Source organism: Hemicordylus capensis, chromosome 17 (genome assembly GCF_027244095.1).
Source record: "Hemicordylus capensis ecotype Gifberg chromosome 17, rHemCap1.1.pri, whole genome shotgun sequence".
Classification (NCBI taxonomy): Eukaryota; Metazoa; Chordata; class Lepidosauria; order Squamata; family Cordylidae; genus Hemicordylus; species Hemicordylus capensis.
The window spans coordinates 13,921,297-13,948,820 of NC_069673.1; the positions used below are offsets into that span (position 1 = coordinate 13,921,297).

A 27,524-nucleotide genomic window follows, 5' to 3' on the forward strand; every position below is an offset into this window, starting at 1 on the left:
GAGAGCTAGTCTTGTGGTAGGCCACCTAATAGCACAGCAGGGAAATGCTTGACTAACAAACAGAAGGTTGCCGGTTCGAATCCCCACTGGTACTATATCGGGCAGCAGCGATAGAGAAAGGTGCTGAAAGGCATCATCTCATACTGCGTGGGGGGAGGCATTGGTAAACCCCTCCTGTATTCTACCAAAGACAACCACAGGGCTCTGTGGGCATCATGAGTCGAAATCAACTTGACAGCACACTTCACCTTTGGTCTTGTGGTAGCAAGCATGATTTGTCCCCTTAGCTAAGCAGGGTCCACCTTGGCTGCATACGAATGGGAGACTAGAAGTGTGAGCATTGTAAGATATCCCCCTTAGGGGATGGAGCCGCTCTAGGAAGAGCATCTAAGTTCCAAGTTCCCTCCCTGGTAACATCTCCAAGAGAATATTCCTCCCTGCAACCTTGGAGAAGCCACTGCCAGTCTGTGTAGACACTACTGAGCTAGATGGACCAAGGGTCTGACTCAGTATACAGCAGTTTCCTATGGAGGCAGGATACAAACACTGAAAATGACAGGCCTGCCCCGTAGGCCTATGGAGTTCTGTCTCCTCCTTCCTGTTCAAGCCAAGGTAGGGAAGTTCACTCACAGATGGCTCCTGATGCTTTCGGACCCATCCTAAACATTTTCGAGCTTTGGCAGTCTCGGACGCGTTCTATCAGTACTGAACACGCCACGGCAGGGAGTGTATCTGAGGGGACCGTGGTGCTGCACCCACACATACAGACAACAACGGCCGCTTCTTGTTTTCCAGCCAAAACCCAGACGCAAGAGCATCTCCTCTCCTCCCCAAGCGCTTCAATTCCACCCGGACCCATTAAGCTAATTCCCGCTAAGCCTGTTAAAATATTAGAGACCAGCTGGGTTTAATCAGAGTAATAGTCCTCCTCCTCTCCCTCCCTTGGCAAGGTCCCGATTGAGCGCAAAGCTCCATGCCAGGAGACAGGCCAAGCAGATTTATGCGCTGGGTGGCCAGACCCAGATTAGGAATAATTTAAACCCCACCCCACAACGAGCCCCAACCAACAGTGTGCCAAAGCAGCTGAAAACAGCAAAGCAACTAGTTGAAACAGAGCCCTTTGCTAAGCAAGGTCCACCATGGTTTGCATTTGGATGGGAGACTGCATGTGAGAGCACTCGGGGGCTGTAGCTCAGTGGAACAGCCCCTGCCTGCTTGCATGCAAAAAGTTCCACATTCCCTCCCTGGCAGCATCTCCAAGGGAGGGCTGAGAGAGACGCCTGCCTGCCACCTTGGAGAAGATGCTGCCAGTCTGGGTAGACAGTACTGAGCTAGATGGACCCAGGGCCTGACTCACTGGAAGCCGGCTTTATTGTTCTCGGCAAACCGCTTTGAGAACTTTTGTTGAAAAGCAGTCGATAAATATAGGGCATCTGATCGCTAGCAGAGAGAGGCCTTACCTTGTAGGCGACGCTGTTTGAAGAATCCACGATGATGAAGAGGGGCTTCCTTGTGAAAGGGTAGAGATCCCCCGGATGCAAACTAGGAGAGAGAGAAGAGGAAACAAAAGAAGATGCCTTCTTTGGGGCAAGAGGAGGAGAGCCAGAGTCCAGGGGCAGAGCCTCTGCTTTGCCCACAGAAGGTCCCAGGTTCCGTCCCCGGCAGCCCCTCCAAATAGGGCTGGGGAAGAAAGATCCTTGCCTGAACCCATGGAGAGTCACTGCCACGCACCATCGACTTGGGCCCTCGAGCTGTTCTGGGACTACAACTCCCAGCAGCCCACACCCACTGGGAAACCCTGGAGAGCGGCTGCCCCAGTGAATGTAGAGTGTCCTGGGTACGGTCGACCAATGGTCAACTCAGTCTAAGGCAGCTTCCAAGGGCAGGGGAGAGAATGGGGCCGCAGCACAGTGACAGAACCCGTGCTCTGCATATGCAGGAGGTCCCAGGTCCGACCCCTGGAAGCACCTCCAGGGAGGGCTCGGAGGGAGACTCCTGCCCGGAACCTTGGAGAGCCGCTGCCAGTCCGTGTAGACAATGCTGGACTGGACAGACCAAGGGTACAAGGACTTGGTATAAGGCAGCTTCCGATGTGAGCTTCCTACATAAGTCTTGGCAGGGTGAGTCCAGTCTTCTTACACGATGGGACAGAAATACTAAAGCACCCATCAATAGCTGGTTTGACATCTGAGATGACCACCACTTGGGCGTGACCCAACGTCTAACCGATTTGTCCCATGTTGTTCGGGGGGGGGAGCTACAGTTCACGAGCGGCGCAAGCTTCTCACCAGTGCATCTCCTTGTACGACTGGTTCCGCTTGTGGATGCCGTCCCCGTTGATAACGTCCCGGTTGCTGTTGGTCAGGACACCCCCAAAATCGTAGGGACCTGCAGAGTGCAAGCAGGAGCCAGGATGAACAGCAGCCACACAGCCATGAAACAAACACGGCATACGTGGTACAGTCCCAGTGGGGGGAAGCCGCATTCAGGAGAGAGACCGACACTTACTTACAACACTTACAGCGGTCTGGTGCCCCCTCCAGCTAGCCCAGCTTCTGCCTTCCGTCCTGAGAACGCAGTGCACGCAACAGCCTTTTTGCTTGGCCAATTTGACCTTTTACCAACCGAAAGGCACCAGACAATTCACAGCGTCCTCTGGATCTTCTAGGATGCCCCCGTTAAAATTTGAGAGAGCAGCCAGAAAATGGGGCAGAACTGCCGAGAGCCAAATCTGATCCTGCTGGACTGCACCGAAAGGATGTGTCCGAGTCATCGGAGGCCTTCCGAATGAGATCCGTGCTTATTTCATATGGGAAGGATGAACAAATACCGTATTGTAGGAACACCACAATCCAATCAACACATTCAAGAACCAGAGTTCACTCTTCTACCAAATTAACACACCTAAAAGAACCTTTCCAGAATTGCCCTTAGCACCAGCCACCACCACAGTGAGAGCGACACAGAGAGCAACAGAGAGAGAGAGAGAGAGAGAGAGAGATGATGCCCACAGGGGTGTGCTTTGGAAAGCTTCGGAAAGCACAAAACCACTTGTTGACCTGGCTCTTGGCAACAGCCACGTCTAAATCTGGATGAAAGCACCACCCTAACAACTGCCCAGCGGGAGTTGCAATTTTTCCAAAACAAGACAATATACTTCTTATTTCCCCCACTTACCCAGTTTGTTTGCTGGGTAGCTGACTTAGAGCCCAGTCCTGTGCATCACTGGGATTCAGTTCAACAGGATTTACTCCCAAGTAAGCGAGCACAGGATGGCCACTGAAAGTAGAGGCTCCCCCACCTTCCATCCCCAGATGGAGCTGAACTACCATGTCTACCCAAATAGAAGGCAACTCTGAGTGTAAGACGATGCCTTAAAATACAGTTTATGCCTGTATCGACCGAAAAGAAAGACGACTCTGAATGTAAGACAACCTCCACATATTTAACAGGGGAAAAACTTGGGGCTTTGCCTTGGATTGGGGTAAATACAATACAATTCCCATCATCCCCAATTGCAATGGCCAAGAACTGGGACAACATCTGGGGACCAGTGTTCCCTGCAACAGGGATTCTCAGGTCTTGGACTACACCTCCCATCACCCCCAGCAAAGGTCATGACAGTTGTGGATGATGGGAGTTGTGGTCAACAACATCTGGGAATCCCCGTTACAAGGATCACCCATGGAGGGTCTTCAGCAGCAAGCCTGGTCCTCTGGAGGCTGTGAAAGGCATGGTTGCTTGATGAACACGCATAAGGATATTTTGAATCCTTTATGCCGTTGCTAAGATTTCGGTTTTCCAAGTTACAGACTGTCATCTGGGGACCTGGAAGGACAGGATGGTTCGGAGCCTGGAAACAGGTGGACCGCACAAGCAGGGCCAGGGCGGAGGACAAAAAGCTGCCAATGGAGAGAGGACGAGCTGGAGATTATGGGAGTTGTAGTCAACACCGTCTGGGACTCCCTGCTCCAGGGATCACTGCTCCCATAATCCCTAGTCCCACTGCCCAAGGTGTCTGGGAATGGTGGGAGTTGTAGTCCATAAACATCTAGGGACCCGGGTTTGAGAATTGCTGGCCTAGAGAAAGGAAGCTCTCCCCCACGCCCCAGGCTGCCACTAGGTCTGCGTCTGGAAGTCAAGTGGGGGGATTGCTTATAGACAGTCAGTCTATATGATGGTCCCCATATGGACCAGCAGGGGCCAGCTTGGGCTGAAGAACAGCAGGCCTGTGGAGAACGGAACAGGTTTAACCAAGGAACCCAGTTTCCAAGGTTTCAGATTGTCTGGATGGGCCCTTAGGGAATGCGTGTGTGTTTGCACACCTAAGAGAGTAATGGGAAATCGAGGAGGCTCTCCAAAGGACAGAGATGGAGCACTTGTTCTACAGTAATTCAGGAAGAAGAACAAGATCTCATGCAGACTGAGACAAAACAAAAAAACGAGAGAGAGAAGAAGAAGAACATACACAAGATTTGGGATTGAAGCACACAGGAGAGCCCTAGACTGCCACTTCAAAAGCAGTTCTTTCCTCCCCCCCCCCACTTTTTTGGGAAGGGGAAAAAAACCCTGTCACAAAAAAGTATCCAGGGTTTTTTTGGTGTTACCTGGAAAGGTTCATGAATCATGCAAGGAAGATGGAACAAGCATGCATCTGATAAAGGAATGCAAGTCTCAAATAGGTGGATGGAGCAACCAGAAGATGTGACCTCTCTTTGGAAAAAGGTCTTCGGTCAACGCCAACATGATACTCAGGGGGAACCGAATCCTTACGGTTTCTGTGATCCGGTCAGATAGCTTGGGAGAATTTTTGTGTTGCTTTGTTAAAAACAACAATTAAAAATGGCAGCTGCATCCCAATATTTTGCCAGGTGGGATCAGTGGAGAGGGAAGGGATAGGGTGGAGGAAAGTTACCAGAGTCATGACAAGGGCTTGAATTGTCATGATGACCAAACAGAAGGAGAAACCACCATCTCTACTGCCCTTTTTCAGAGCACCGCCGCCACCCTCCAGCCAAGCCAGGATTGTCTGCCCAGATTGGCTAAATGTTTTGTGCTCAAACCGTATTTACAAAAAAGGGCCAAGAGAACCCTCAATAGGACATTTCCCAGGGCACAGTCCAGACACTTACCGGGCTGGCAAACCTCTTTGAGCGTCCAAACAGCCGGCACGCATCCCTTCTCTATATGGTTAACAGGGCCTTCTCTGTGGCTGCACCCAGGCTGAGCAACTCCCAACCCCGGAGATCCGCTTCTTCCCTTCAAGTTCCATTTTCAGGAGACTTATTAAGACCGAGTTTTTCCACCAAGACAATGCATTTTGAGTGAGTTTGCTCTCTCTGGGACATAGGAAACTGCCTTCTACTGAGCTCAGACCCTTGGCTCATCTAACTCAGTACTGCCTACACTGACGGGTAGTGGCTCTCCCCGGGTTCCAGCAGGAGTCTCTCCCAGCCTTATCTTGGAGATGCTGCCAGAGAGGGACCCTCTGTATGCAAAGCAGTTGAGCTATAGCCCCATCCCCAAAGAAGCTGCTGATTACTGAGTCAGACCATTGGCTCATCAAGTTGTACTGCCTACACTGACTGGCAGCAGCTCTCCAAGGTTGCAGGCAGGGGTCTCTCCCAGTCCTTCTTGGGGATGCTTCCAGGGACGGAGCCTGGGACCTTCTGCGTGCAAAGCAGATGCTCTTCCCTGGAGTGACAAACATAATGCAGCACAGAGGGTGTTTCCCTGAGTCCCATAACATATACAAGTCCAGTTCGCATAGTCTCTCCCTAACGCACATTTGAAAAAGAAAAGAAACAGGGACATCCATCCACCCTTCCCCATGCAAAGAGGTTTGCCAGCCTGCTAAGAGGCTAACCTAAGCCAGACGCTCCCAATATCTGAAAATCTTCGATGCCCAAATAGAAGGTAAGACGCGTCACAAACCCGGGACGCTTGGCCTCCAGAACGGCCACATCGGCCAAGGAAAGACTGCCGGCACAGGGGCCTCTCCTTTGGGGAGGACAGCTCTGGAGACCATCAGGCCGGCCAGCGGATCATAAAGAGAATTCAAGCCCTGCGCATGACAGGGAGCATTCCTTTATTTGTACCTTCACTATCCGAACGACCTGAGGGGAACACGCCGGTGGCCGACAGGTAGATCAGCAGGACGCTGTTTGCAGGGAGCTCCTGGAAAGGGGGCAGAAGGGGGTCGGGGAGAAGAGGCAGGAGCTTTATGCGTGAAGGCATGAGACAGCGACATCTTACACACCAGAGATTTCGCTGCTGCAACCCAGGAGAGCCTGGGGTTAGAACCTGAAAACGGCCCTGCTGGATCAGGCCCAAGGAAGCCCATCTAGTCCAGCCTCCTGTTTCACACAGTGGCCCACCAGATGCCTCTGGGTAGCCCATAGGCGAGAGGTATGTGCATGCCCTCTCTCCTGCTGTTGCTCCCCTGCAACTGGTATTTAGTAGCGTCTTGCCTCTGAGTCTGGAGGTGGCCTATAGCCACCAGACTAGTAGCCATTGATAGGCCCATCCTCCATGAATCTGTCTAAGCCCCTTTTAAAGCCATCCAAGCTGGTGGCCATCACTACATCCCAGGGCAAGGAATCCCATAGCTTAATAATATGCTGTGTGGGGGAAAAATACTTCCTTTTGTTGTTTCACGGGATGACCCCTGGTGCTGGTGTCGTGACAGAATGTGGGAAAATGCCCACACTCTCGACTAGGGATGTGCACAAATCTGTTTGGAGGCCCTTTTACGGGCCTCCAAACAAGTTCGAACCGAACCGGTTCGGCCGGTTCGAAGGCGGGGGGACACCTTTTAAGGGTGGGGGAGGGTGCACCCCCCGCCACGTTTCCCACGCCAGTGCTCTCTCTGGTAGGCACTCCCTAACGCCCACCCCCGCATGTTGGGCATGCACGTGGCATGCACTTTCAGCCACTGATGCTGCCCTGCCGGACCGGTTTTTAAGAGAGTGGTGGAAGGGGAAACCCACCCTCCCCCACCATTAAAGGTGCCACCCCTCCTTCAAACCGGCCCCCTCCTGTTCCTTGCACATCCCTACTCTCTACTCCATGCATAATTTCATAGACAAGTCTCCCCGTAGTCGCATCTTTTCCAAACTAAAAAGCCCCAGGTGCTGCAGCCTTGCCTCATAAGGAAGGTGCTCCAGGCCCCTGATCATCTTTCTACAATACCCTTCTTAAGATATGGTGACCAGAGCTCCAGATGTGGCCGCACCACAGATCTGTATGAGGGCATTCTGATATTGGCCGTTTTATTTTCACTCCCTTTCCTAATGATCCCTGGCATGGAGTTGGCCCTTTTCACAGCTACTGCTACTACGAACATATTTATATACTGCTCTTCAGCCAAAGTTCTCAAAGCGGTTTACATAGAAAAATAAACAATACATCAACAAGATGGCTCCCTGTCCCCAAAGGGCTCACAATCTAAAGAGAAACATACAGCAGACGCCAGCAACAGCCACTGGAGGGATGCTGTGCTGGGGATGGATAGGGCCAGTTGCTCTCCCCCTGCTAAACAGAAGAGAATCACCAGTTCAAAAGGTGCCTCTTTGCTCAGCTGGCAGAGCTGCCGGGCATTGTGTCGACACGACCTCGAGATCCCTCTCCTGGTCAGTCGCCGACAGCTCAGATCCCATCAGTGTATATGTGAAGTTAGCGGCCTTCTGATACCGCAAAGCCTTGCACGGGAAGAAACTTCTACCCCCCACGCAACCCTCCCGCACCAACCTTGAACGACGCAGCCAGGAAGGTGTACAGCTGGCTGAAGGTCGGCTTGTACAGCAAGTACTTGTGCGGGTTTTCCCGTCGCGTGGGCTTTTCGGTGCTCTCCTGTTTAAGGGAAACCAGACACTCTTACAGCCGCTTTTTGCCCAGCGCACTAAACAGGGAAAAAGGGGCGGCTACAGATTATCTGCCCCGGCGGGGTCCTCTCCGGCACTAGCCCGGAACAGGGGGCGATGGCTGCCCCCATCCCAAAAGACGCCCGCCGGCCGTGGCTCTCGCTGCTGCTGGGAGCACAACCCACGCCCCGGACTTGCCTGCAAGCCAGGCTTGTTCATCTGCGAAGCCAGGTTCATCGGCTCCCGCTCCAGCGCCTGCAGCATCCGGAACATGTCGACTGTCAGCTCACTGAACTTCACCTGCAAGAAAGTGAGCGGCGACTTCACTGCGGTGGCGACAGCAAGAGCCCGAAGCCGGAGGAGAGCTGGTCTTGCGGCAGCGAGCCGGAATTGCGCCCCCTGGTTAAGCAGGCCCCACCTTGGTTTGCATTTGGATGGGGGACCACAGGCGAGTACTGTAAGGAACCCCCCTTAGGGGATGGGGCCGCTGTGGGAAGAGCACCTGCCTGCTTGAATGATGAATGTTCCAGGTTCCCTCCCTGGCAGCATCTCCAAGAGAGGGCTGAGAGAGACTCCTGCCTGCAACCTTGGAGAAGCCGCTGCCAGTCTATGAAGACAATACTGAGCCAGATAGACCAAGGGTCTGACTCAGTATAAGGTAGCTCCCTCTGTTCCAATATTCCCCTGCGGGCAGGGCTTCAATGGACCTTCTGCATGCCAAGCAGGTCATCTTCCCCTGAGCTACGACCCCATCCTCAAAGGGGAACATATCACAGCGCTCATATGCAGTCACCCATCCAAATGCAAGCCAAGGCAGACCCTGCTTAGCAAAGGGGAAGATTCTGCTTAGCAGCTTCCTATGCTCCTTCCTAGTGGGCTTCAGAGAGCAGGGGAGACCCCAAAAGGTGGACCCACTCCATGAACCTGCAGTCTCTTCCTCCTCAAGGGAAAGCAGCTGTTTCTCAAATGCTTCAGTTACTCTACCACAAACGTCCCACGTCTTGTGACACTAGAGGAGATGCTCGTGAGCAGGAGCCCCACCTGATTGTTGCAGTTCCCAATGATGAGCGCATCCGCCAGCGTCAACTGCCCCACGATCATCCCCTGCTCCAGAAGAGGGGCTCCTGTTTCGGAGAGGCGGTTGGAGAGGATCACGAGGGTGTTGTCGTCATTCAAGACCATCACAGGGTCTGCCTGGGGGAAAGGACCAGTAAAGAGAGAGTGAGAAATTGGCCAAAACCAAAAAATTGGCCAAACCCAAATTTAGCATATTTATATACCACCCCAAATTCACGTGCCTGGGTAGTTTCCAATAACACACCATAGATCAATATAAACATTAAAACAATAACAAATTATAGATGGGTTAAAAGCCTGGATGAATGGTTTTATTTATTTTTTTATTTATTTGATTGATTGATATACCGCCCTTCCAAAAATGGCTCAATATGCATCAAAACAATTAAAATCAATTGACAATTAAAATGAAAACTATAAAAACAGCATAAAACCAATTAACACTTAAAACATTTAAAAAACTTGGAGAACCGGGGCGAACATTTGAGGGCTCTCCGGAAAGCCAATGATGAGTTCAAATTACGGATTTCTGCCAGGAGTGCATTCCACAGCCTAGGAGCAGTTACAGAGAAGGCCCGCCTTTGAGTCACCACCAGACGAATGGGTGGTAACTGGAGGCGGACCTCCTCAGATGACCTTAACTTGCGGTGAGGATCGTGCAGAAGGCGGCACCCTTTAAGATAACTCTAAGCCGTTCAGGGCTTTAAAAGTCCCTGACACTTTCGGAAGGTGAAGCACAGGGATGGTCTCTTTGGTCCTTACCTCGACAAACGCCGCCACCTCTTGGAGAACCAGGTTCCACTCTACCTGGTCCTCCGTGTTGAAGCGGTGGGTATAATCCTCAATCTCATCCGACAACTCCTGGAAAAGCAGAAACGACAGCCGCTTTGAATGGGTGTTTGGGCTTCAGTGCAGCTTTCAGGTTATCTTGCTGTTTTTAAAGCAGTTCTACTTTAACTGATTATAATCTAAAATCAGTTAGATTGCTGGAGTCTCTGTTAATGTCTTCAAGGTGTTTATCTTGGATGATTATTCTGTGAGTTCCTGAGTCCCAGTAACCTCAGTGAGTTCAGCGACTTGCCTATTGTATTTATATACTATAATACCATGAATGTTTATTAGCAAAGACATTACACATTTGTATTATCACATTCCTGATCTGCCTTATTTTATACAGTTTTTGTTCCAGTCAGGTACACATCCTGTGAATTGTTGGTTGAGGGCTGGGCAAGACCCTGAGTCTGAAACTCTAGAGAATCGCTGCCAATTCGTGCAGACAATCCTGAGCTTGAAAGACGGAGGGTCTGACTCAGTAAGAGGACTCTTCAGAAAGCAGCTTTATGAGCTCCAATGAAAGGAGAGTCCTCTGTGCCTCCCCTGTATCTTGAGGGAGGTTTGTAATATCCATATAGAACAGCGTGTGACCCAAACATCTGGCCGTCTGTTACAACAGGTTTACCTTCACAAGGTCCTTGACGACATCCATTTTGTTGAGCAAGAGGCAGACCACGATGAACCGGGCATAATAACGCAGCTTCTTCACCACCAGTTCAGGCCTGGGGAAAGAAAGAATGAAAGAAACAAACCAACAGGAGGAGAACTATTCAGCCGAGGGAAGAGACAGAGAGGTGGTCGGGAAAGAGGACGCATCCTGCAGTTTAAGATGGCTCCTGAGGAAAAATAGAGCAGAGCTTCAGCGCCTTGGGGAAAGAAGAAAGAGAGAGATGGCCGCCTGAACTTTGGGAGGAAAGCCACAGGGAACATCTCCTTGGCGGGGAGACGTCCCCTGCGCTCCAGGCACGGACGAATCTCCACTGCCACTAAGGACAACAACACACTCGTAAGCGGGGCAAAGCAGCACTGAGGTAAAGTGTGAGAGAGGCGAGAGCAAGGGCACATAAGGCAAGGGCTAAAAAGGGGGAGGTAAGGGAATCAGAGGTAAGGGTGCGTCAAAAGTGGGGGTAGAAAGGCTGGTCACCCAAGACAAACGTGGTTAAAAACATTATATTTACTTGAGAGACCTACGGTAACATGTATTACGGGCACGCGGAACCCTAGCGAAGAGTGGCTAAAGAATCAAGTTGTGGCCCACTGCCGACCCCTGCTTTATGGCAATGCATAGTGGGGAAGTTTCGAACCCGCGATGGGGGCAGATCCCCATGCGTGTGCTGGCAGGGATTCTGCTGCCCAAAACAAAAACCGGGCGAGAGCCGTGGCTGTGTCCTAGGCAGCTCCACGGGATCCAGCTACAGAAGCCCACGGCGCAAAGAGGAAACCAAACCCACACGCAACCCCCCCCCGCGCTCCGCCACGCCGTGCCTCCCGCCGCCCGCCCCGCGCCCCGCTTTTAAAAGGGCAAAACTCACAAGACGGAGGCATGGCCTGACCTGTCTTCTTTGTTGACTTGGGAGTAGTATGACCGCTGCCGGATCGCGGAGTAGAAGGAGAAGGCTTCATTCAGGTAGCTGGTTTCGGACGTGCGCAGGCTGCGGGGGAGAAGCACGCAGGCTCAGGGCTCTGGCTGCGGGCGGACTGGCGCCAGCCAGCGAGGGGGAAGGAGGGCACCCCGGAGCAAGACCAGGACAGGGCGGGCAGCAGCACTTACTAGTAGTGGTAGTAGAGCTGGCCGATCTTGGAGGCAATCTCGCCAATCTGCCAGCGCTTGAGGCCGTACCGATTGTCCAGGACTTGCCTTTGATGGGAGCCCCCAGATAAGGGGAGAGAAGAGGAGAGGCCGTCAGTTCGAGGCACCCCGCCCGCCTCACCGTTTCCTTCCCCACGCCCAAGTGTGGCAGTCGGCTTGTGATGTGATCGAGCTCCTGCTCGCCACCTGGCCCAAGGGGCAGTGGGCGAAGACTCACATCTGCATGGCCAACGGAGTTTGGGCGTTCCTGCTTCCCTGTCTGAGCTTCCCCCAAAGAATCCTGGGAACTGGACAAGTTCTGAACGCCCTTCATCAGAAACCCGGCTTTTAGAACTCGCCGACTATAATCCCCTGGGCAGAGGGGATTGCCGCTCAGCGGCGTCCCCCGTTACAGGGATCCCCAGGCAATGTGGACTACAAGCCCCACCATCCTCAGCTGCAAATAGCCTGTGGCTGGGGGTTATGGGTGTTGTAGTCACCCCCATGACAGCAAGCAGTGCGGCTAAATCCTTCACCCTGCAGCAAAGAGGCGCTTCCCGCAGCTGCCAGGGCGCCAAAGCCGACCACCCGCGTCTGGCTGGACTCTGGCCCACGCTCCAGGAAGAGGAAGGCCGCCGTCTCAAGGGGCGGACCTCGGGGCTCTTCTCTTACCGGTGCTGCTGCTGGAACTTCCAGAGCTTGGTGTACACGTCGAAGGTGCGCCCGAAGTACGACTGCCACTGCTTCTGCCCGTACTGGGGCAAGTCTCTGCAAGACAGCAGGAGGAGGAGAGCCTGGGTGATGAACCCGGAGAGAGAAAAGGGGCCATCCGGGAGGGGACAGAGCTCAGAGACAACTCAGCTGCTGCTGCCGCCAAGTTGCATTTCTCCAACATCAAGGACAAGTGCCTAGTCTGGCCTATGGCGACGGGATTCTGTGCTGAACGAGCGAGCCGAGAACGCAAGACAGAGCCCCCAGCCACAGGCATCCAAAAATGCACTTGCCTGCTCGCCAGTGGCGAGTGCCCCCAGCCCTCAGGCAAGCAGGACACCCAGCACCACACAGATCTACTCCCCAGAGAAGAGCTCCCTGCCGGTCCCATTTTGGAGAAGGTTAGAAACAGCAGGAATCCCTTCTGAGCGATCAGTGGGGGCTCCCCCGGTTTCTTACCCTCTCCGCATCCCAGGACAAGCGACAGAAGGCTGACTTCTCTCCTAAGGCCTCTGCCTTTGTGCCAGAAAGGAGCTGGGGGAAGAGAGGGGATGGGTGGCCGCCACAAATAATGTCTGGCTAGTGGGAGGAGAGCCGGTCTGGGGGTAGCAAGCGTGCATTGTCCCCTTTGTTAAGCAGGGCCTGCCCTGGTTTGCATTTGAATGGGAAACTACATGTGTGAGCACTGTAAGATATGCCCCTTAGGGCAGTGGTTCCCGAACTGGGAGCCTCCAGATGTTGCTGAACTACAACTCCCATTGGCCCCAGCTACACTGGCTGGGGCCGATGGGAGTTGCAGTTCAGCAACAACTGGAGGCTCCCAGTTTGGGAACCACTGCCCTCAGGGGATGGGGCTGCTCTGGGAAGAGCATCTAGGTTCCAAGTTCCCTCCCTGGCAGCATCTCCAAGACAGGGCTGAGAGAGACTCCTGCCTGCAACCTTGGAGAAGCCGCTGCCAGTCTGTGCAGACAATACTGAGCTAGATGGACCTGACTCGGCAGAAGGCAGCTTCCTGTGTTCCTAGTCTAAACTGGTGGATCCGTTCCTTTGCTCTTTGCAGGGGCGGTCTCTTTGCCAATCAGCCAGGGTGGGGAGAAAAGGACACGCACACAAACACACACGGCCCAAGAAGAGCTCCCAAGGCCAAGCCACGGCAGAGAATCAAGCCGTCCAGAGTTGGGCGGTGGGCAATCCCCTCCTCCTTTTTCCATCGGGGGTGTTGAGGACAGACCGAATCCTAGCACAGCCTGCCTGTTGCCTGCAGCCCCACCCCGCAGCCCTAGCCGCCCCACACAGGCCCTCCTCAGCCGACATTGCTGCTGCTGGAAGCGCAGGCGGCCCTAGCCAGAAGACGCCTCCCTGGCCACTTGGGCAAGCCCAGCTTCCTCTTCCCTCCAGCGCCACCTCTGGCAGCCGGGCTCAGCAGCAAGGAAGGGCGGAGAGGAAGGCTCCGCTCTCAGCACTGGCAGGGGAGAGGAGAGCGGCTGCCCACACACACAACCCGAGCCCGGCTCTCGACCACTCAAAGGCCCACCGGGGACTTGCCAGAGAACAGGCACCCCTTGGCATGCGCATGCGCACACACTCTCATGCAGAGCCACTCCAGCTGCCTTCTCTCCTCCTCCCGCGAACACCACACGGCAGGAGAGGAGAGGCTGCCAGGGACGGACCCAAGACTTGGGAGAAGGCAACCGCACAGGCACCTCTGCCGAGAGAGGCCTCTGCGCACAGCTAGTCTCCCCGGCGGGCACCACACGTCCTCGTCGCATTTTTGAACTGTTCATCGACAGTCCCTTCTAAACGGAAACCATTCGCTGCCATGGGGCTTGCGCTCCCCCGAGCCAGATCGCTGGCGGCCCGATGCCGCCGCTTCGCATCGGGAAACGAAGCGAGGGACGCGCATTACGATTCGGGCCACAGAGCACAAGAACTTCCTCAGAGTCACCTTGGCCAAGGAAGGGAGGGAACCAAGGACTCCCGATGCTAAAGTAGTTTGAAGCGAAAGACGCCGTCAACACCACGCCTGCCAAGGGAGCAGCGCCGGGGCCGATCTGTATCTGGCTTTTCATTAATTCAGTCCCGGCGCTCTGTTGCAGCTCTGGCAACAGCTGGCAGATCTTCAGCCCTGCCTCCCCTGCCGCATCCCCTCCCCGCCCCGCATTTTCTTATCTTTTATTTCTAAAAATAAGAAGGTGGAGACAAGCAAAGAGGAACGTAAGAAGCTGCCTCATACGGAGTCAAGACCCTCGGGTCCATCTAGCTTAGGACTGCCTACTCTGACTGGCAGTGGCTCTCCAAGGATTCGGGAAGCAGATGTTCCCAGCCCTACCTGGAGATGCTGCCAGACAGACGATCTGCCACTTTCCACATGCAAAGCAGGGGCTCTGCCACTGAACTAGAGCCCATCCCCAGGATAAACCGAGGATTTGTTCTAGAGCAGGCCCGCTCCACTTCGGACCTCCTGCAGATGGCCTACAACTCCCATCATCCCCTGGCTCTTGGTCGCTATGGCTAGGGATTAGGGGAGTTATAGGCGGCAAAGTTGAGCACACCTGTTCTAGAGGGATCCAAAACAGCAGAGTGCACAGACGCAGCATCGATGTGTGTGCAGAGACCACGGCGAAGCAGTCAAGGTTTAAAGGCGCGCTCCAAAGAGAGCAGCAGCCGAGACAGGCAGGCCTTGCGCCGACCCCTTCCCCTTCCAAGCCGCCTCTGACATCTGAAATTCTGCAGCAAGACCAGCTGAATTCTGGAAGCGGCATACATCCTGGAAACCTAGGGCATTGGCCAGACCTGTGTGCAAACTTATTCTGCCTGGGAGCGGCTAGAGAGGATATGTTCTGTGGGCCGTGCCTTCTCAGAAGCCAGAGAAGGGTGGCCAAATAATATTTCCAGAGGCCAGTTGAGAAGGTAAGGAAGCTAAGCAATGATTTATACAGGCTCCCCGAGTCCAACTTTTCTTGGCACAGAATCTGCAGTGCTCAGGTGCAGAAAACCCACCGACCTTAAGCCGTTGAACAGCTGCTTGGATTTATCGAGCAGGTAACAGAAGTCCGTGACGGTTTTCCTCTCTCCTTGGGGGATGTCATCCTCCATGCCACCTGTCGACATGGCTTCTTTCAGGGCAAACTCAGTCCTGGGGAGAAAAAGGGGTGGGGGAGGAAAAACCCCACAGACATTAGCCGTGAATGGCAAGAGGCTCAAAACTGCAAGTGCCGCTGCAGCCATGGCACAGACAGAGTCCCAGGGACGGAAGGCGAGACAAGAGTTGCCTTCAGGCCTATGAAGATCCACACAAGAAGAAAGTGACCGAGTGAGTGTGTTGCACATTCCTTACCGGGCAACGTAGCCACAACGGCCTAAGGAAACTCTCCTTCTCCTCGTCCGCTGCAAAAAGATTCATCCAAGACCTGCATTAGGCCAGAGAGGCTCATCTCGGCAACAGTGACTGTTGCGACAGCTAGTTAGAGGCTCACCCTCACTGCAAAATTATCGGAGGGTGGGGAGGGAGAGAGAGGGAGAGATCAGGCTCGCTTCCTACGTCAGACAACCCCTGAACTCATGCAGCGGAGGCAGCGCACACACACTGACAGCACACACACCAAGGACCCGTCGCCAGAAGGCTCGAGAAAGCCAGCCAAGCCGCGTGCGGATTGCATTTCAAGTGGGCATCACTTTCGGCGTCACTGAAGGGCACCTTTCTCCCTTCGGGCGCTGCCCTTGGTTTCTTTATTGGTTCACACTTTTATATCCCGCTTTTTCTCCACAGAGCCCAGAGCAGCGGACAGGGTTATGCTTAGCCGTAAAACCACCCAGCAAGGTAGAGAAATAAGCAACCGGGCCCAGAGTCAGCCAGCGGGTTGCATGGACGAACGGGGATTTGAACTCTGGCCTCCCAGGTCCTACTCCAACACTCTAACCACGACGTGACTGAACAGGACCCCATGATGCCTTTAGCTGAAGGTCAACACCATAAGAACATCAGAAGAGCCCTGCTGGATCAGGCCCAAGGAGGCCCATCTAGTCCAGCATCCTGTTTCGCACAGTGGCCCACCAGATGCCTCCCAAGAAGCCCACAGGCAGGAGTTAAGGTTGCACTCCACTTCTGCAGACCTCCGGGGGGGGGCCTTCCTGCCAGCCCCAGATTCTGCCCCCTCTCACCAAAAGGAACCACACATTGTAACATAAGCCAGCAACCAGCACAAGATCTGAAGAGTGAGTTTTGGAGAGGCTCCCTTTTCAGGAGAGCGACATTTGGGCCACTGTGTGCCAAATATGAGGATAATAGCCATACACACACACACACACAGTTCCAGACTGATAATACGAGGGAAACTTCTTACTCCTTATTCCCCGGCAAACGCCTGCCCCCACCCCACACAAGGCCCCCCCCCACGCACGTATTTGCCAGAGGGACGTGAAAACGGACCCCTTGGACTCCGTGCCCGAGGCGGGGAGGGGGCCAGGGAAAGTGGCGGCGGCGGGAGCCAGCATCCAGAAGCGAGCCAGTCGACAAGGTGGAACAGAGCCGCCGAAGGAAGAAACAGATGGAGAGATGGGAAGGCAGACCAAAGAGAGAGTGGTGCAGAGGGGGGGGGGGGGAGAGCAAATGCAGATAATGCCGGTTTCCCTGCCTCAGAGAGAAAAGCAAGTCTAGGGGAGTGGGGGGGGGGGGAGAGAAGACAGACATACAAAGGAGGCTAAAAATATCCAGACGCAGAAGGAAAATGGGGCACCCGGGAAGAGAAGGCGGAACGGAAGAGCGCGGCCCTGGCCAGCGTTTTGCAGGGGGCTGCCCCCAAAGCACTGCATGGCCAGGAGCACCCGGAGCCCTATATGCACCCCATCCTTAAAGTACCCAAGTTCCGTGCAAAGTAAAAACCGAACCCAGTAAAACCAGAGGAAGCTCCATTGCGCAGATCTGCATCGAATCCCTCCGGTTTCTGCCAGGCACAAGGAAAGGGCAAAGAAGGAGGTTTGCGGCCTTTGGACTGGAAAACTGATGGGATTGCTGGTCCTCTGTCAAGTCGGACTTTTTCTGCAGGGCACAATAAGGCAGAATCCATGGGGGGGTCCCTCCCAGGCAGCCCCCCCCCCATGGACTAGACCAGATCTGCTTAGCTTCATCAAGGCATACAGGAATGCAGGAAGCTGCTGTATATGGAGTCAGACCACTGGTCCATCTAGCTCAGTGTTGTCTACTCTGACTGGTAGCAGCTCTCCAACACTTCGGGTGGGAAAGGTTTTTCCTCCCTGCCAGGTCCTGAACCTGGGACCTTTGGCGTGCAAAGCAGGGGGGTCAACCACTGAGCGACGGGAATAATTCCGTTCATTTCTGTGCTGCTGCCGCAAAGAATGCATGTCAAGTTACGGCATGCAAACTATAACTTCCGTTGATCCACAAGTTCAAGCAAAAGTCAAGTAAAAAGCAAGAAACTGACAAACTAGGAAGCTGCCTCCTACCAAGTCAGACCCTTGCTCCATCCAGCTCAGTATCGTCTACCCAGACTGGCCGCAGCTCTCCAAGGTTTCAGGATTAGGGGTCTCTCCCAACCCTACCTGCAGATGCTGCCAGGGAGTGAACCTGGGAGCTTCTGCGTGCAATGGTGTGAAACAGAAGTTAAAATCCCCCAACTATGAAACTACCCAGTCTGGCTGGTATTCTATCTATTCACTACATTACTAATTCATTTCGTGAACATGTGTTGAGCGACAGAAGAAACTCTCGCCCCCAAAAACCGTCACGGAAAACTCCCTACTTAAGGAGCAGCAGCGGTGGCACAGGGCAGACCACAGACGGGGCAGAACAGAGAGTCGGGAGTCACGTCTGATGTGAGCCGGACACCTTCCCTCCCGTAAACCCGGCGAGGCAGCGTCCCCGCTAATTGCTGAGGCATTCAGTTCTGGTTTCAGGCCTTGCTTAATGGCTCCGTGGATTAAAAATTGAAGAGCCTTTTTAAAAATTAAAACCTTCCGCACGCTAAAAAGACCACCTGCTTAGACCGACATTCAGGGCAGGTGGCGCTGCGGGAGATGGTTCCCTGGGCCACCGCGGCAGAGACGGCCTCGGGATGCGGGCAGGCGGCAAACCTAGGGAATGCTCCATCGCGTTAAGGGGGCAGACAGTCAGGGCTCCCTCCGCCGGAAAGCCACAGAGCTGGAGCCACCGAACTGGCAACTAGCAGCCACAACGTGGAATCTCTGGACTGCTAGCCAGCGGCAAATGGCCACCACTCTAGGAGGGGGCAGAGTCAGACAAGCGAGGGGACGCCCTCTGACCTCCTCACCTGTGGCCAGGTGGGACAGAGCAGGCAGAGAACCCAGCGGCCTGGCGGCCTCCTCGGACGATGTCAAAGCAGACCTTTATATCCACAGCGTCTGCAAAAGAAGTCATCAGCCCAAGACGCTGAAGGCTGGATCAAGTGGCACGGTTTTTCCTAGAGGGTAACAATCCCGGCAGCCGGTGGACGGAGGATTCACACGAGAAATGCTTCCCCCTACACCTGCACACGCAAGGACGGCGTGCCCGAGAGGAGGGGAGGCCAACAACTCCTTCGCGTCTTTTTAATGTGCAAGGAGTTACACATTCACAAGGTGCAACTCCCCGCCACCACTGGCAGCCAGAAGCAGCAGAGTCCAGGAAAAACTGGTTTCAGAGAGAGAAAGAGAGAGAGAGAGAGAGATATCGTTCTTCTTCCTTTCAACGAGAGGCGACCTCCTGCGAAAACCCAGCTTTGGCTAATCCTTCGGCACCAGCCTGTGTCCCCAAGAGAATATGTTGCGGGGAGAAAGCAGACGGGCACCCGAGACCGCACAATCGTGTGGCCATCAGATTACACGCCAGGGATCCAGGGACGGGGGAGAGCAGGGGAGCGAGAAAACACCAGCGCAGAGGGTAACGAGGAGAGAAGGAGCTGAGCCATTATTACTGAGTCCCTCAGAGGCACAAGTCATGGGGGGGAAAGGTATCCTTTTCCACACACGCCTCCGCTGGATTGTGTTTGCAGAAGCGGTCGCCGGAAGGAGGTCGGATTCTGCCCTCCGTGGGCCCCCGTGGGCTGCACCGACCACCTGGCACACAGGTCCCCAAGGTGATCGGCTTACTTCGAGATTAGCAGCCGTCTCCAGAATGACCCGCGCGCCTCATCCCTGCTAGGAAGCAGGTTGTGTGCTGCACACACCCCGGAGCTGGTTAATTTGCCCCCCTGGGGTGGGATTTGAAGCATCTCATCATGGGTTCAGGATTTCAGCCAACAACTCTAGGCCAAAATAGAAGGCTAGCCAGTCTAATTTGCTACGGCAACCAGCCTGGGGCCCTCATTCCCACCCGCTCGGTGGTCTTCTGCACTCAAAAGTGTTTTTAATTGTTGTAACTTGGATTGTGTCCACCGCCTAGAGAGAGAGAGAGAGATCAATAAATCAAGTGATTTATAAAGATGAGCAATACATAAATCGCTCTCTACCTGCTCAGAGGACAGCGGCTGCGGTGCACGGGAAAGCAGGGGGAATTCTTGGGATCAAACGGTTCTACCGGGGTGGGCTGGCCCCAGATGCCCACCCCAAGACAAGGAGAGGGGCTCCCGCTTTCTCGTCAGGCCCTGCTGAACCGAGCTGCACGAAGCGGGAGGCCTCACACGGATCGGAGAGCCCACGCTCAGCCCGCCAAGCACCACTGAGAATGTGGAAGGCACACCTGCACAGCGCCTGTGCCGTCACCGATACGGGCCTCAGCCAGCTTCGCTGGAAGCGGGAGGCTTAAAAACAGCAGCCGCCAAAAGAAGCCCTGAGCTGGCCACGCCGCTGCCTTCCTCCTCCTGCCCACCTACGCCGGCTCAGCCGGCAATCTGCTGGGAGGGCCATTCGGGAACGCAGCATGGTCTGGAGCACAAGGGCAAAGCCACCGCCGCCTGCCCGTCAAGGTGACGGAGCCCAGGCCCACCAACGGCTCCCTCTCTCCCCCTCCTCTGTGACGAGCGGCTGGCAAAAGAACACCAGGCTGGCGGCTGCAATTTAAAGCCGCGAGGTGGGAAGCGGAAAGACAAAAATAGAGGGTGGGGGGGAAGAACCAAAAATACCACACGTTCTAAAAATACCCATGCAGGGAGAAGCAGCTCATTTGAATCGCATCGCAGGAGCCTCCGGTACGAAGACCGAGCAGATCATGCGGCAGGCAGCTTCCCCTCTTCAATGGCTCCGTCCGATGCTCTGGTGCCCCAGCCCCACAGAGAGATGTGTAGGGCCGGAATCACATCTAGAGCTGGAACTGAGGGGATGGCTTCAAAGAACCCTTCATTCCCAGCTGCAATTCATTGCATCTGGGGGGGTGATGGGAGTTGTAGTCCAGCAGAGCCCCAGCTGCAATTCCCAGCTGCAATTCATTGCATCTGGGGGGGTGATGGGAGTTGTAGTCCAGCAGCGTCTGGAGGAACCCAGGTTGGGAACCACCAACACCAAGAGACTTCCCTGCACAGCCTGCTTCTTTTAGCAAATCCCTGGGCTGGGGGAAAGAGCGCTACTCTCGGAAGGAACTGGGTGCAGTTCCCAAATGCCGTTTTAATTAGATGCCAAATTGTCCCTCCCATCCGCCCCCCCGGCCCCCAGTACCAGCCGCGCTCTGGACAGCGATAAACTCCTCCTGACCTGGGGAGCTGATCAATGTGATCCAGCGAAGCTTCTCTGGGCTATAATTAGAAGACTGGGGCGGGGGGGAATTCTTCACTCGCTTTTCAGGCTCCAGCAGCTTCCGGCTCTGGCCCTTAATAACCTGTCAGCAACTTTGCAGGAGGGAGCAGCTCCGAAGGGGAGGAGAGCTGGTCTCGTGGGGGCGGCCATCAATTGCCCCCCCCATCCCCGTCTGCTAAGCAGGGCTGGCCTTGGTTGGCATTTGGATGGGATACTCCCATGCGTGAGCACTGGAAGAGACGAGCCTCAGGGGAGTGGAGGGGCCGAAGAGCACCTGCCTGCTTGAAGGCAAAAGGACCCAGGTTCCCTCCCGGGCAGCACCTCCAAGATAGGGCTGGGAGAGACTCCTGCCGGAAGCCTTGGAGAAGCCGCTGCCAGTCTGGGTAGACAATCCTGAGCTAGATGGGCCAAGGCTCTGACAGAAGGCAGCTTCCTGTGTTCTCCATGTTTTCTTAGGCGTTTGAATTTCCCATTCAAATAGAAACCAGGATGGACCCTGCTTAGCGAAGGGGACAAGTCATGCTTGCTACCTCAAGCCCAGCTGGCAAATAACCCGATACCAACTCCCTCCGAACTTGAATCGGTTTCCCCTCCTCTTCGGTGCTTGTCGTTTATTCTGATCATTTTAGATTTTACTACAATGCTGTTCTGATATGCGTTTGCCAGCCAGCCAGTGGAAAGGCAGGGTCTAAGCGCGCTCGGTCCTATTAGCTCTGCATCGAGAAGCGACACTGGGCCAGTCGGATTGCAAACTGCAGTGCAGACGTGGGCTAAATCGTATGTCAAGCCGTGTCGGCTCTCCGGGAAAGAGGTTGCCTTTCCCGTCAAGATAGCTGCACCTCGGCTTTTCTCCGCTGCAATGTGACCGGAGAGAAGGGCTCTGCCTCCAGTATGGCTGCCAGCACTTCACTCCCGGCGGGGTGGAGAGAGGCAGGGGGCCGGAAGGATAGAGTTACGGGCGCTGCTCCGTCCGCTCCTGATGCATGTTACGGGATCTGCTTTCAGGTGGGTTTGTTTTACAGTCACAAGCAGTCCCAGCTGACAGCCACAAGATTTGGAGCTAGGAGACTGCACGGGGGGAAAGATCGGAAGTGGCAGCGCCTCCTCTCCAGGACCCTTGACAGCTGGGTCTTGTGGTAGCAAGCATGAATGGTCCCCTTTGCTAAGCAGGCTCTGCCCTGGTTTGTATTTGGATGGGGGACTACACGCGAACACTGCAAGATATTCCCCTTGGGGGATGGGGAGGCTCTGGGAAGAGCTCCTGCATGCTTGCCTGCAGAAGGCTCCAAGTTCTCTCTCTGGCATCTCCGGAGAGGGCTGAGAGAGAGACTCCTGCCTGCAACCTTGGAGAAGCCGCTGCCAGTCTGTGAAGACAATACTGAGCTAGGTGGACCAAGGGCCTGACTCGGTTTAAGGCAGCTTCCTATGAATATGAGATCGGGCCAATTTGTTGCACTCAGGAAGAGGCAGAATCTCCCCGCTGCACACACAGCCCCAGGAGAGACTGGCCAGCACCTACGGCTCTCACCCGCCTTCTCTCACAGCATAGAGTTTGACTGCCTTGCTCGAGTTGCCTGGGCCATTTGTTCTGCAGATGAGCCTCTCCCTTTGTGGGCTCTGCTTGCGGCACGCTACGCGGGAGACGGCCCTTCACCGCCTGCAAGGAAACAGCCAGCTGTGCTTCACCGGAGAGGTCAGACTGCCAACCGTGGGGACGCACCGCCACAAAGGCCCAGCCCGGCTTCCCACTACGCCACCATCCTGCGGCAAGCGCAGCCCACTAGGCAGAGCAGCACTCGCTCCCCCCCACCCCCGCCGGGCACAGCGTGCCTCTTCCAGCCCTACTCTTGAGGAAGCGAAGACGCTGGCGGCACCCTGACAGTTCGGATGGCGCCTCCATGGCTCTAATTACTGCCATCTAACATCCTAATCATTATTTTGCTCCAGTCACCCACATGGAAAATTGTCTGTGTACAGGAGGATGTGCTGTAAAATTAGCTGCGCTCTCAAAACACAAGCCAAGGAGAGGGGAGGCTTCGCACAGGGGAGGGCGGACTCTGCCTCCCAGAGCCAGCTGGGTCGAAGGGCACCCCTCGGCTCGCTCAGGCAGCTTCCCCGACACCCCACCGTCCTCGCCTCGGAGGAGGAGACCCGTGTGGACCGGCACGTCGCCACTATCATACGGAGACCCTTCACGAGCACCAGGTGAAGCACGCGGCGCGTGAATTTATAAGGCTGCCGAGGCTGTGACTATCCCGGTTGTGAAAATCATAAGAAGCCGAGGACAGCCCTGGTGGATCAGGCCCAAGGCCCATCCAATCCAGCTTCCTGCCTCACACAGCGGCCCGCCAGGTGCTGTCGGGAAGCCGCAAGAGGTCGGGGGAGAGGGAAACGCTCCCCACCCGTTGGCGTTCCCTAGCACCTGGTCTCCAGGTGGCACGCTTTCTCTGATCCTGATGGAAGTATGCAGCTACCAAGGTTGGTAGCCCTTGAGAGCCCGATCCTCCAGGAAGTGGTCTAACCCCCTTTTAAACCCACTCAGATTGGTGGCCTTCACTATATCCAGTGGCAGCGGATTCCATAGTCTATGTTATGTAAAGAAGCATGCTACCTTTTGTCTGTCCATTTAGCTTCGAAGGATGATCCCAGGTTCTAATATTACGAGAATCATGAAACCGTGAGCCATGCAACACGGCTCTTCCTGATCTGGGGAAGTCTCCCAAGGGGAGCCACCAGTCCTAAGACAGAAGCCAAAGACGTGAACAGCCGTCAGTTCTGCTCCCATCTGAATCCTAAATTTCATTGTACTGATTTATTTTCAGAATGGATCTCTACCTCTCCATCCCTATTTGGGGATGCTCAGCGTTGTCCCTACAAACAAAAAACCAAACACAGCTAAACAAAACAAACTCAGCCGCAGCTGAACGCCAGGAAATTAACAAGCTGCCAAATTAACAAGCTCCTCGGCTTACTGTGCAAGCTGCCAGGCCCCTAACCGTGCTGGGACAGGCACAATTCCCTGTGGATGGATCCAAGAGGACAGAGAACCACAGAACGTTCAAATTAGAAGGGATCTCGGCGGTCTTCTAGTAGTCCACCTCCCTGATCCGTGCAGGAAACGGCTCCAGAATCTGCGACAGATCCAGCCTCTTTTCAAGAACCTCCAGCAAAGGAGAGCCAGCCACTTCATAAGGCAGGCTGTTCCACCGTCCAACAGCTAGAAAAACACTCGTTCCAACTTTTGTGCCACATGCCATACATGCAAGGAGGCAACCAGGAAAATTGGGGTAGCAAGGAGAGAGAGAAAAACAGGAGGCAACAGAGGAGTTAGGCCCTCTGCTAACGGGGCAAAGAAGCACCTTTCCAAGTGGCGATTCTCTTCTGTTTAGTCAGGGAGGAAGGATAACCCCAAGATCCCTCCAGCAGCTACTGCTGGTGTCTCTTGCGTTCATTTTTAAAACGGCAAGCCCTTTGGGGACAAGGAACCGTCTTCTCCAACATGAACAGCTTTGAGAACTTTCTCCTCAAAAAGCAGCACATCAGTCTCTCTTGATCAAGCGTTGCTGCCCAAATTTCCACCCGAGGTGAACATTCAAGGCAAAATCTGAACGTTAGACCCACCCCACCCCACCCCAAGTCTCAAAGGAAGCAGAGAGAGCTTCAAGAGACGGGCAGTGTTTGGAGGGCGGGGGAGATGGTGTGGCGAAAGCCACCAGCTTAGATGGCTTTAAAAGGGGCTTAGACCAAGTCCTAGAGGACAGGGCTATCCGTGGCCGCTTGTCTGGTGGCTACGGGCCACCTCCAGCCTCTCAATCCCAGCTGCAGGGGAGCAACAGCAGGAGAGAGGGCCTGCCCTCACCTCTCGCCTGGGGGCTTCTCGGAGGCATCTGTAGGGCCCGTCTCGTTGGATGCTGGACTAGAAGGTCCTTGGGCCTGATCCAGCAGGGCTGTTCTGACGTTCTTAGGAGGTGAGCTATAGTACATGCAGGCAAGTCCATGCGCACACACACACACTCTCCCCGCGCCCCGCATTCGAATCTCACCTCCGTCTCCATCTCACCAGGCGGCATTTGGAAGCCCACTGCTGAGGGCTGCAAGGCAACCTCTCCCCATTACAAGAGAGGTCCACGCCAGCCGCCCAGGGACGCCGGGTCCACTTGCCGCCTCCACGTTGCAGCCAAGAGGAAGCCAGCCAGCTCCATTTTCTGCACACCACGTGGGCGGCCGGCCAAATCAGCTGGCAGCCCAGCCAAGCCCTCCCCCCCCCCCCCCCCGATCGAGCAGTCAGGAAATGCATCCCTGGAAGAGCCAAGTTCCTGGAGAGCATCCGAGAGCCCGGCGGATTTTCTCAGTGGGCTGCTTTCCGAAGGACTGAAAGGAGTCTTTTCGGAGGAAGGGGCTACGCACACACGAAACCCACCACTGGACGGCCAGCATTGGGTCTGAGCAGAGCCTGAGAAGGTCTCGGGTTCCGTTTCACACCCTAGCAACATCTCCAGGGAGGGCTGGGGAAAGCCCGCCCAAACCCTTGGAGAGCTGCTGCCAGCCAGTGCAGACAACCCGGCGTGAGAGGGACCAAGGGTCTGACTCAGTAGAAGGCAGCTTCCTACGTTCCTAGTTTGGAATTCTCCGTGATCCGCTCCCCGCTCCCAGCGGCATAACCAAGCTGTAAACAGGCAGCCAAATCTTGCAATAGTTTCTAGTCTTGACGGCGAGAGGCTACCCCTCCAGGTCCAAAAGCAGAATGCCTCCAAATACCAGCTGCAGGGGAGTAACAGCAGGAGACGAGGCATGCCTTAGGAACACAGGGAGCTGCCCCACACTGAGTCAGGCCCTTGGTCCATCTAGCTCAGGACTGTCAACACTGACTGGCAGCTGCTCTCCCAGGTTCCGGGCAGGAGTCTCTCCCAGCCCTGCTTGGAGATTCTGCCAGGCAGTGAACCTGGGGCCTCAGATGCTCCACCGCTGAGCTATGGGCCCATCCTCCACGGGGAATATCTTACAGTACTCACACGTAGTCACCCCTCCCAATGCAAACAAAGGCAGACCCTGCTTAGCAAAGGGGGCAATTCCTGCTCGTGGCCACAAAACCAGGTTCAGAGGCAGGAGGCCCCCGAATACACATACGGCAAATATGTCTATACCGCTTTACAACCAGACAAATATTTCTATGCCGCTTTTCAACCCAAGTTCCCAAAGCAGGTTCACATACAGAAATTAATTAATTGATATAATGGCTGCCCGTCCCCAAAGGGCTCACAGTCTGAAAAAGAAACAGAAGACAGACCCCAGCAACAGCCACTGGAGGGATGCTGTGCTGGGGACGGAGAGGGCCGGTTGCTCTCCCCCGGCTCAGTAAAGAGAATCACCACTTTAGAAAGGTGCCTCTTTGCAAGGGCAGGAGAAGGAGCCCCATGAAAACATCTCCCGGTTGTGGGCTTCTCAGAGGCATCGGGTGGGCCACTGTGGGAGACAGGAGGCTGGGTAGCTAGGCCTTCTTGGGCCTGATCCAGCAGGGCTCTCAGGCTCCGGTTTCAAGAGCTGCCATCCCGCTGACCTCTTCCTACCAAACATCCTCAGGAAGCCAGTCCAATAAATCCTGCGGTCTTCTGCTGCAGAAAACGCTCCGCCGGTCTCCCCTGACGGGCATAAATCGGTAGGGAGCCGTGATTTGGGCAGGGAGCTCGGCTGCTTTATGGGCACAGACTCGTGGCCTGTCACCCCCTGCCGCTCCCGCAGACACACTCACCTTGACGTGGCTCAGAAATGTGGGCTAACGTTCCGAGGCAACACGCAGAAACCCCGACATCTTCTGCCTTGGCAGGCGCAAGCAAACAAGTGTCCCGAGGCGACACTTGCAGGTGGCAAGGAGTTCCCCAGGCAGAACTTACAAGCAGAAGGACCGTCACACGAGAGGAACCCCAACCCCCCGTACAGATAACGGCAGCTCCTCTGCTAGATGCCGGCACTTCCCTTAATTCTGGGTTTCCGTTTATAAGACGACGCAGCGGACACACACGCAGCCGCTGCTCCCAAGGCCAACTTGCTGCAGCAAGGTTTGTTTCCCCTGCCAAGCACGGACGCCGTCCCCCTGTGGCTCTGGCAGAGCCGGCAGAAGGCGTTGGACCTGAAGGCCAGAGTAAGTTGATACTTCAGTCCAAACGCCCTTCCGGCATCAGCATCTCACCCGAGGCAGCGAGAGGGAGAGAGGAGGAGAAAGCAGGGCGATCAACCTCGCCTGAAAATCACACACAGGCACGCCGGTTTCTCTCGCCACGACTGTGCCCTGCAGGCGGGTGCACCGCAGAGAGTTTTTCTCAGGCCTTCGTGCCACCGTCGGAGCCAGGAAGAAGTCCCGAGCGTTACGCAAGCGGGTTCGTCTCGGGTCGCCAAATGCACTCGGGGTCTGAAGCAGCTGCAGCGCTCTGCCTGCGAGACGGCTGGGACCTCAGCGCATCTCTGGTGTGTGGGTCACCCAAGAGAAGCCCACAGAAACAGAGGAAGCTGCCATATACCGAGTCAGACCATAGGTCCGTCTAGCTCAGTATTGCCTACCCAGGCTGGCAGCG

At 55.0% G+C, this 27,524-nt stretch overlaps 1 protein-coding gene across 5 annotated transcripts in view; it reads right to left on the bottom strand.

The window, feature by feature from the left end:
* SCAI (suppressor of cancer cell invasion) overlaps positions 1–27,524 on the bottom strand; it is a 47,635-nt gene that overhangs the window by 12,184 nt on the left and 7,927 nt on the right. For 3 of the 5 annotated variants that reach the window (XM_053281930.1, XM_053281927.1, XM_053281932.1), the window contains 12 exons: positions 15,278–15,409; positions 12,235–12,330; positions 11,545–11,631; positions 11,306–11,425; positions 10,399–10,495; positions 9,702–9,800; positions 8,904–9,056; positions 8,061–8,162; positions 7,750–7,851; positions 6,099–6,177; positions 2,289–2,388; positions 1,461–1,542 (listed from right to left, as the gene is read on the bottom strand). In XM_053281930.1, coding sequence (XP_053137905.1) covers positions 1,461–1,542; positions 2,289–2,388; positions 6,099–6,177; positions 7,750–7,851; positions 8,061–8,162; positions 8,904–9,056; positions 9,702–9,800; positions 10,399–10,495; positions 11,306–11,425; positions 11,545–11,631; positions 12,235–12,330; positions 15,278–15,409 — 1,249 coding nt within the window. Of the gene's footprint in view, positions 1–1,460; positions 1,543–2,288; positions 2,389–6,098; positions 6,178–7,749; positions 7,852–8,060; positions 8,163–8,903; positions 9,057–9,701; positions 9,801–10,398; positions 10,496–11,305; positions 11,426–11,544; positions 11,632–12,234; positions 12,331–15,277; positions 15,410–15,610; positions 15,755–27,524 lie in introns of all 5 variants that reach the window. The other 2 variants (XM_053281931.1, XM_053281929.1) reach the window with 2 other exon arrangements.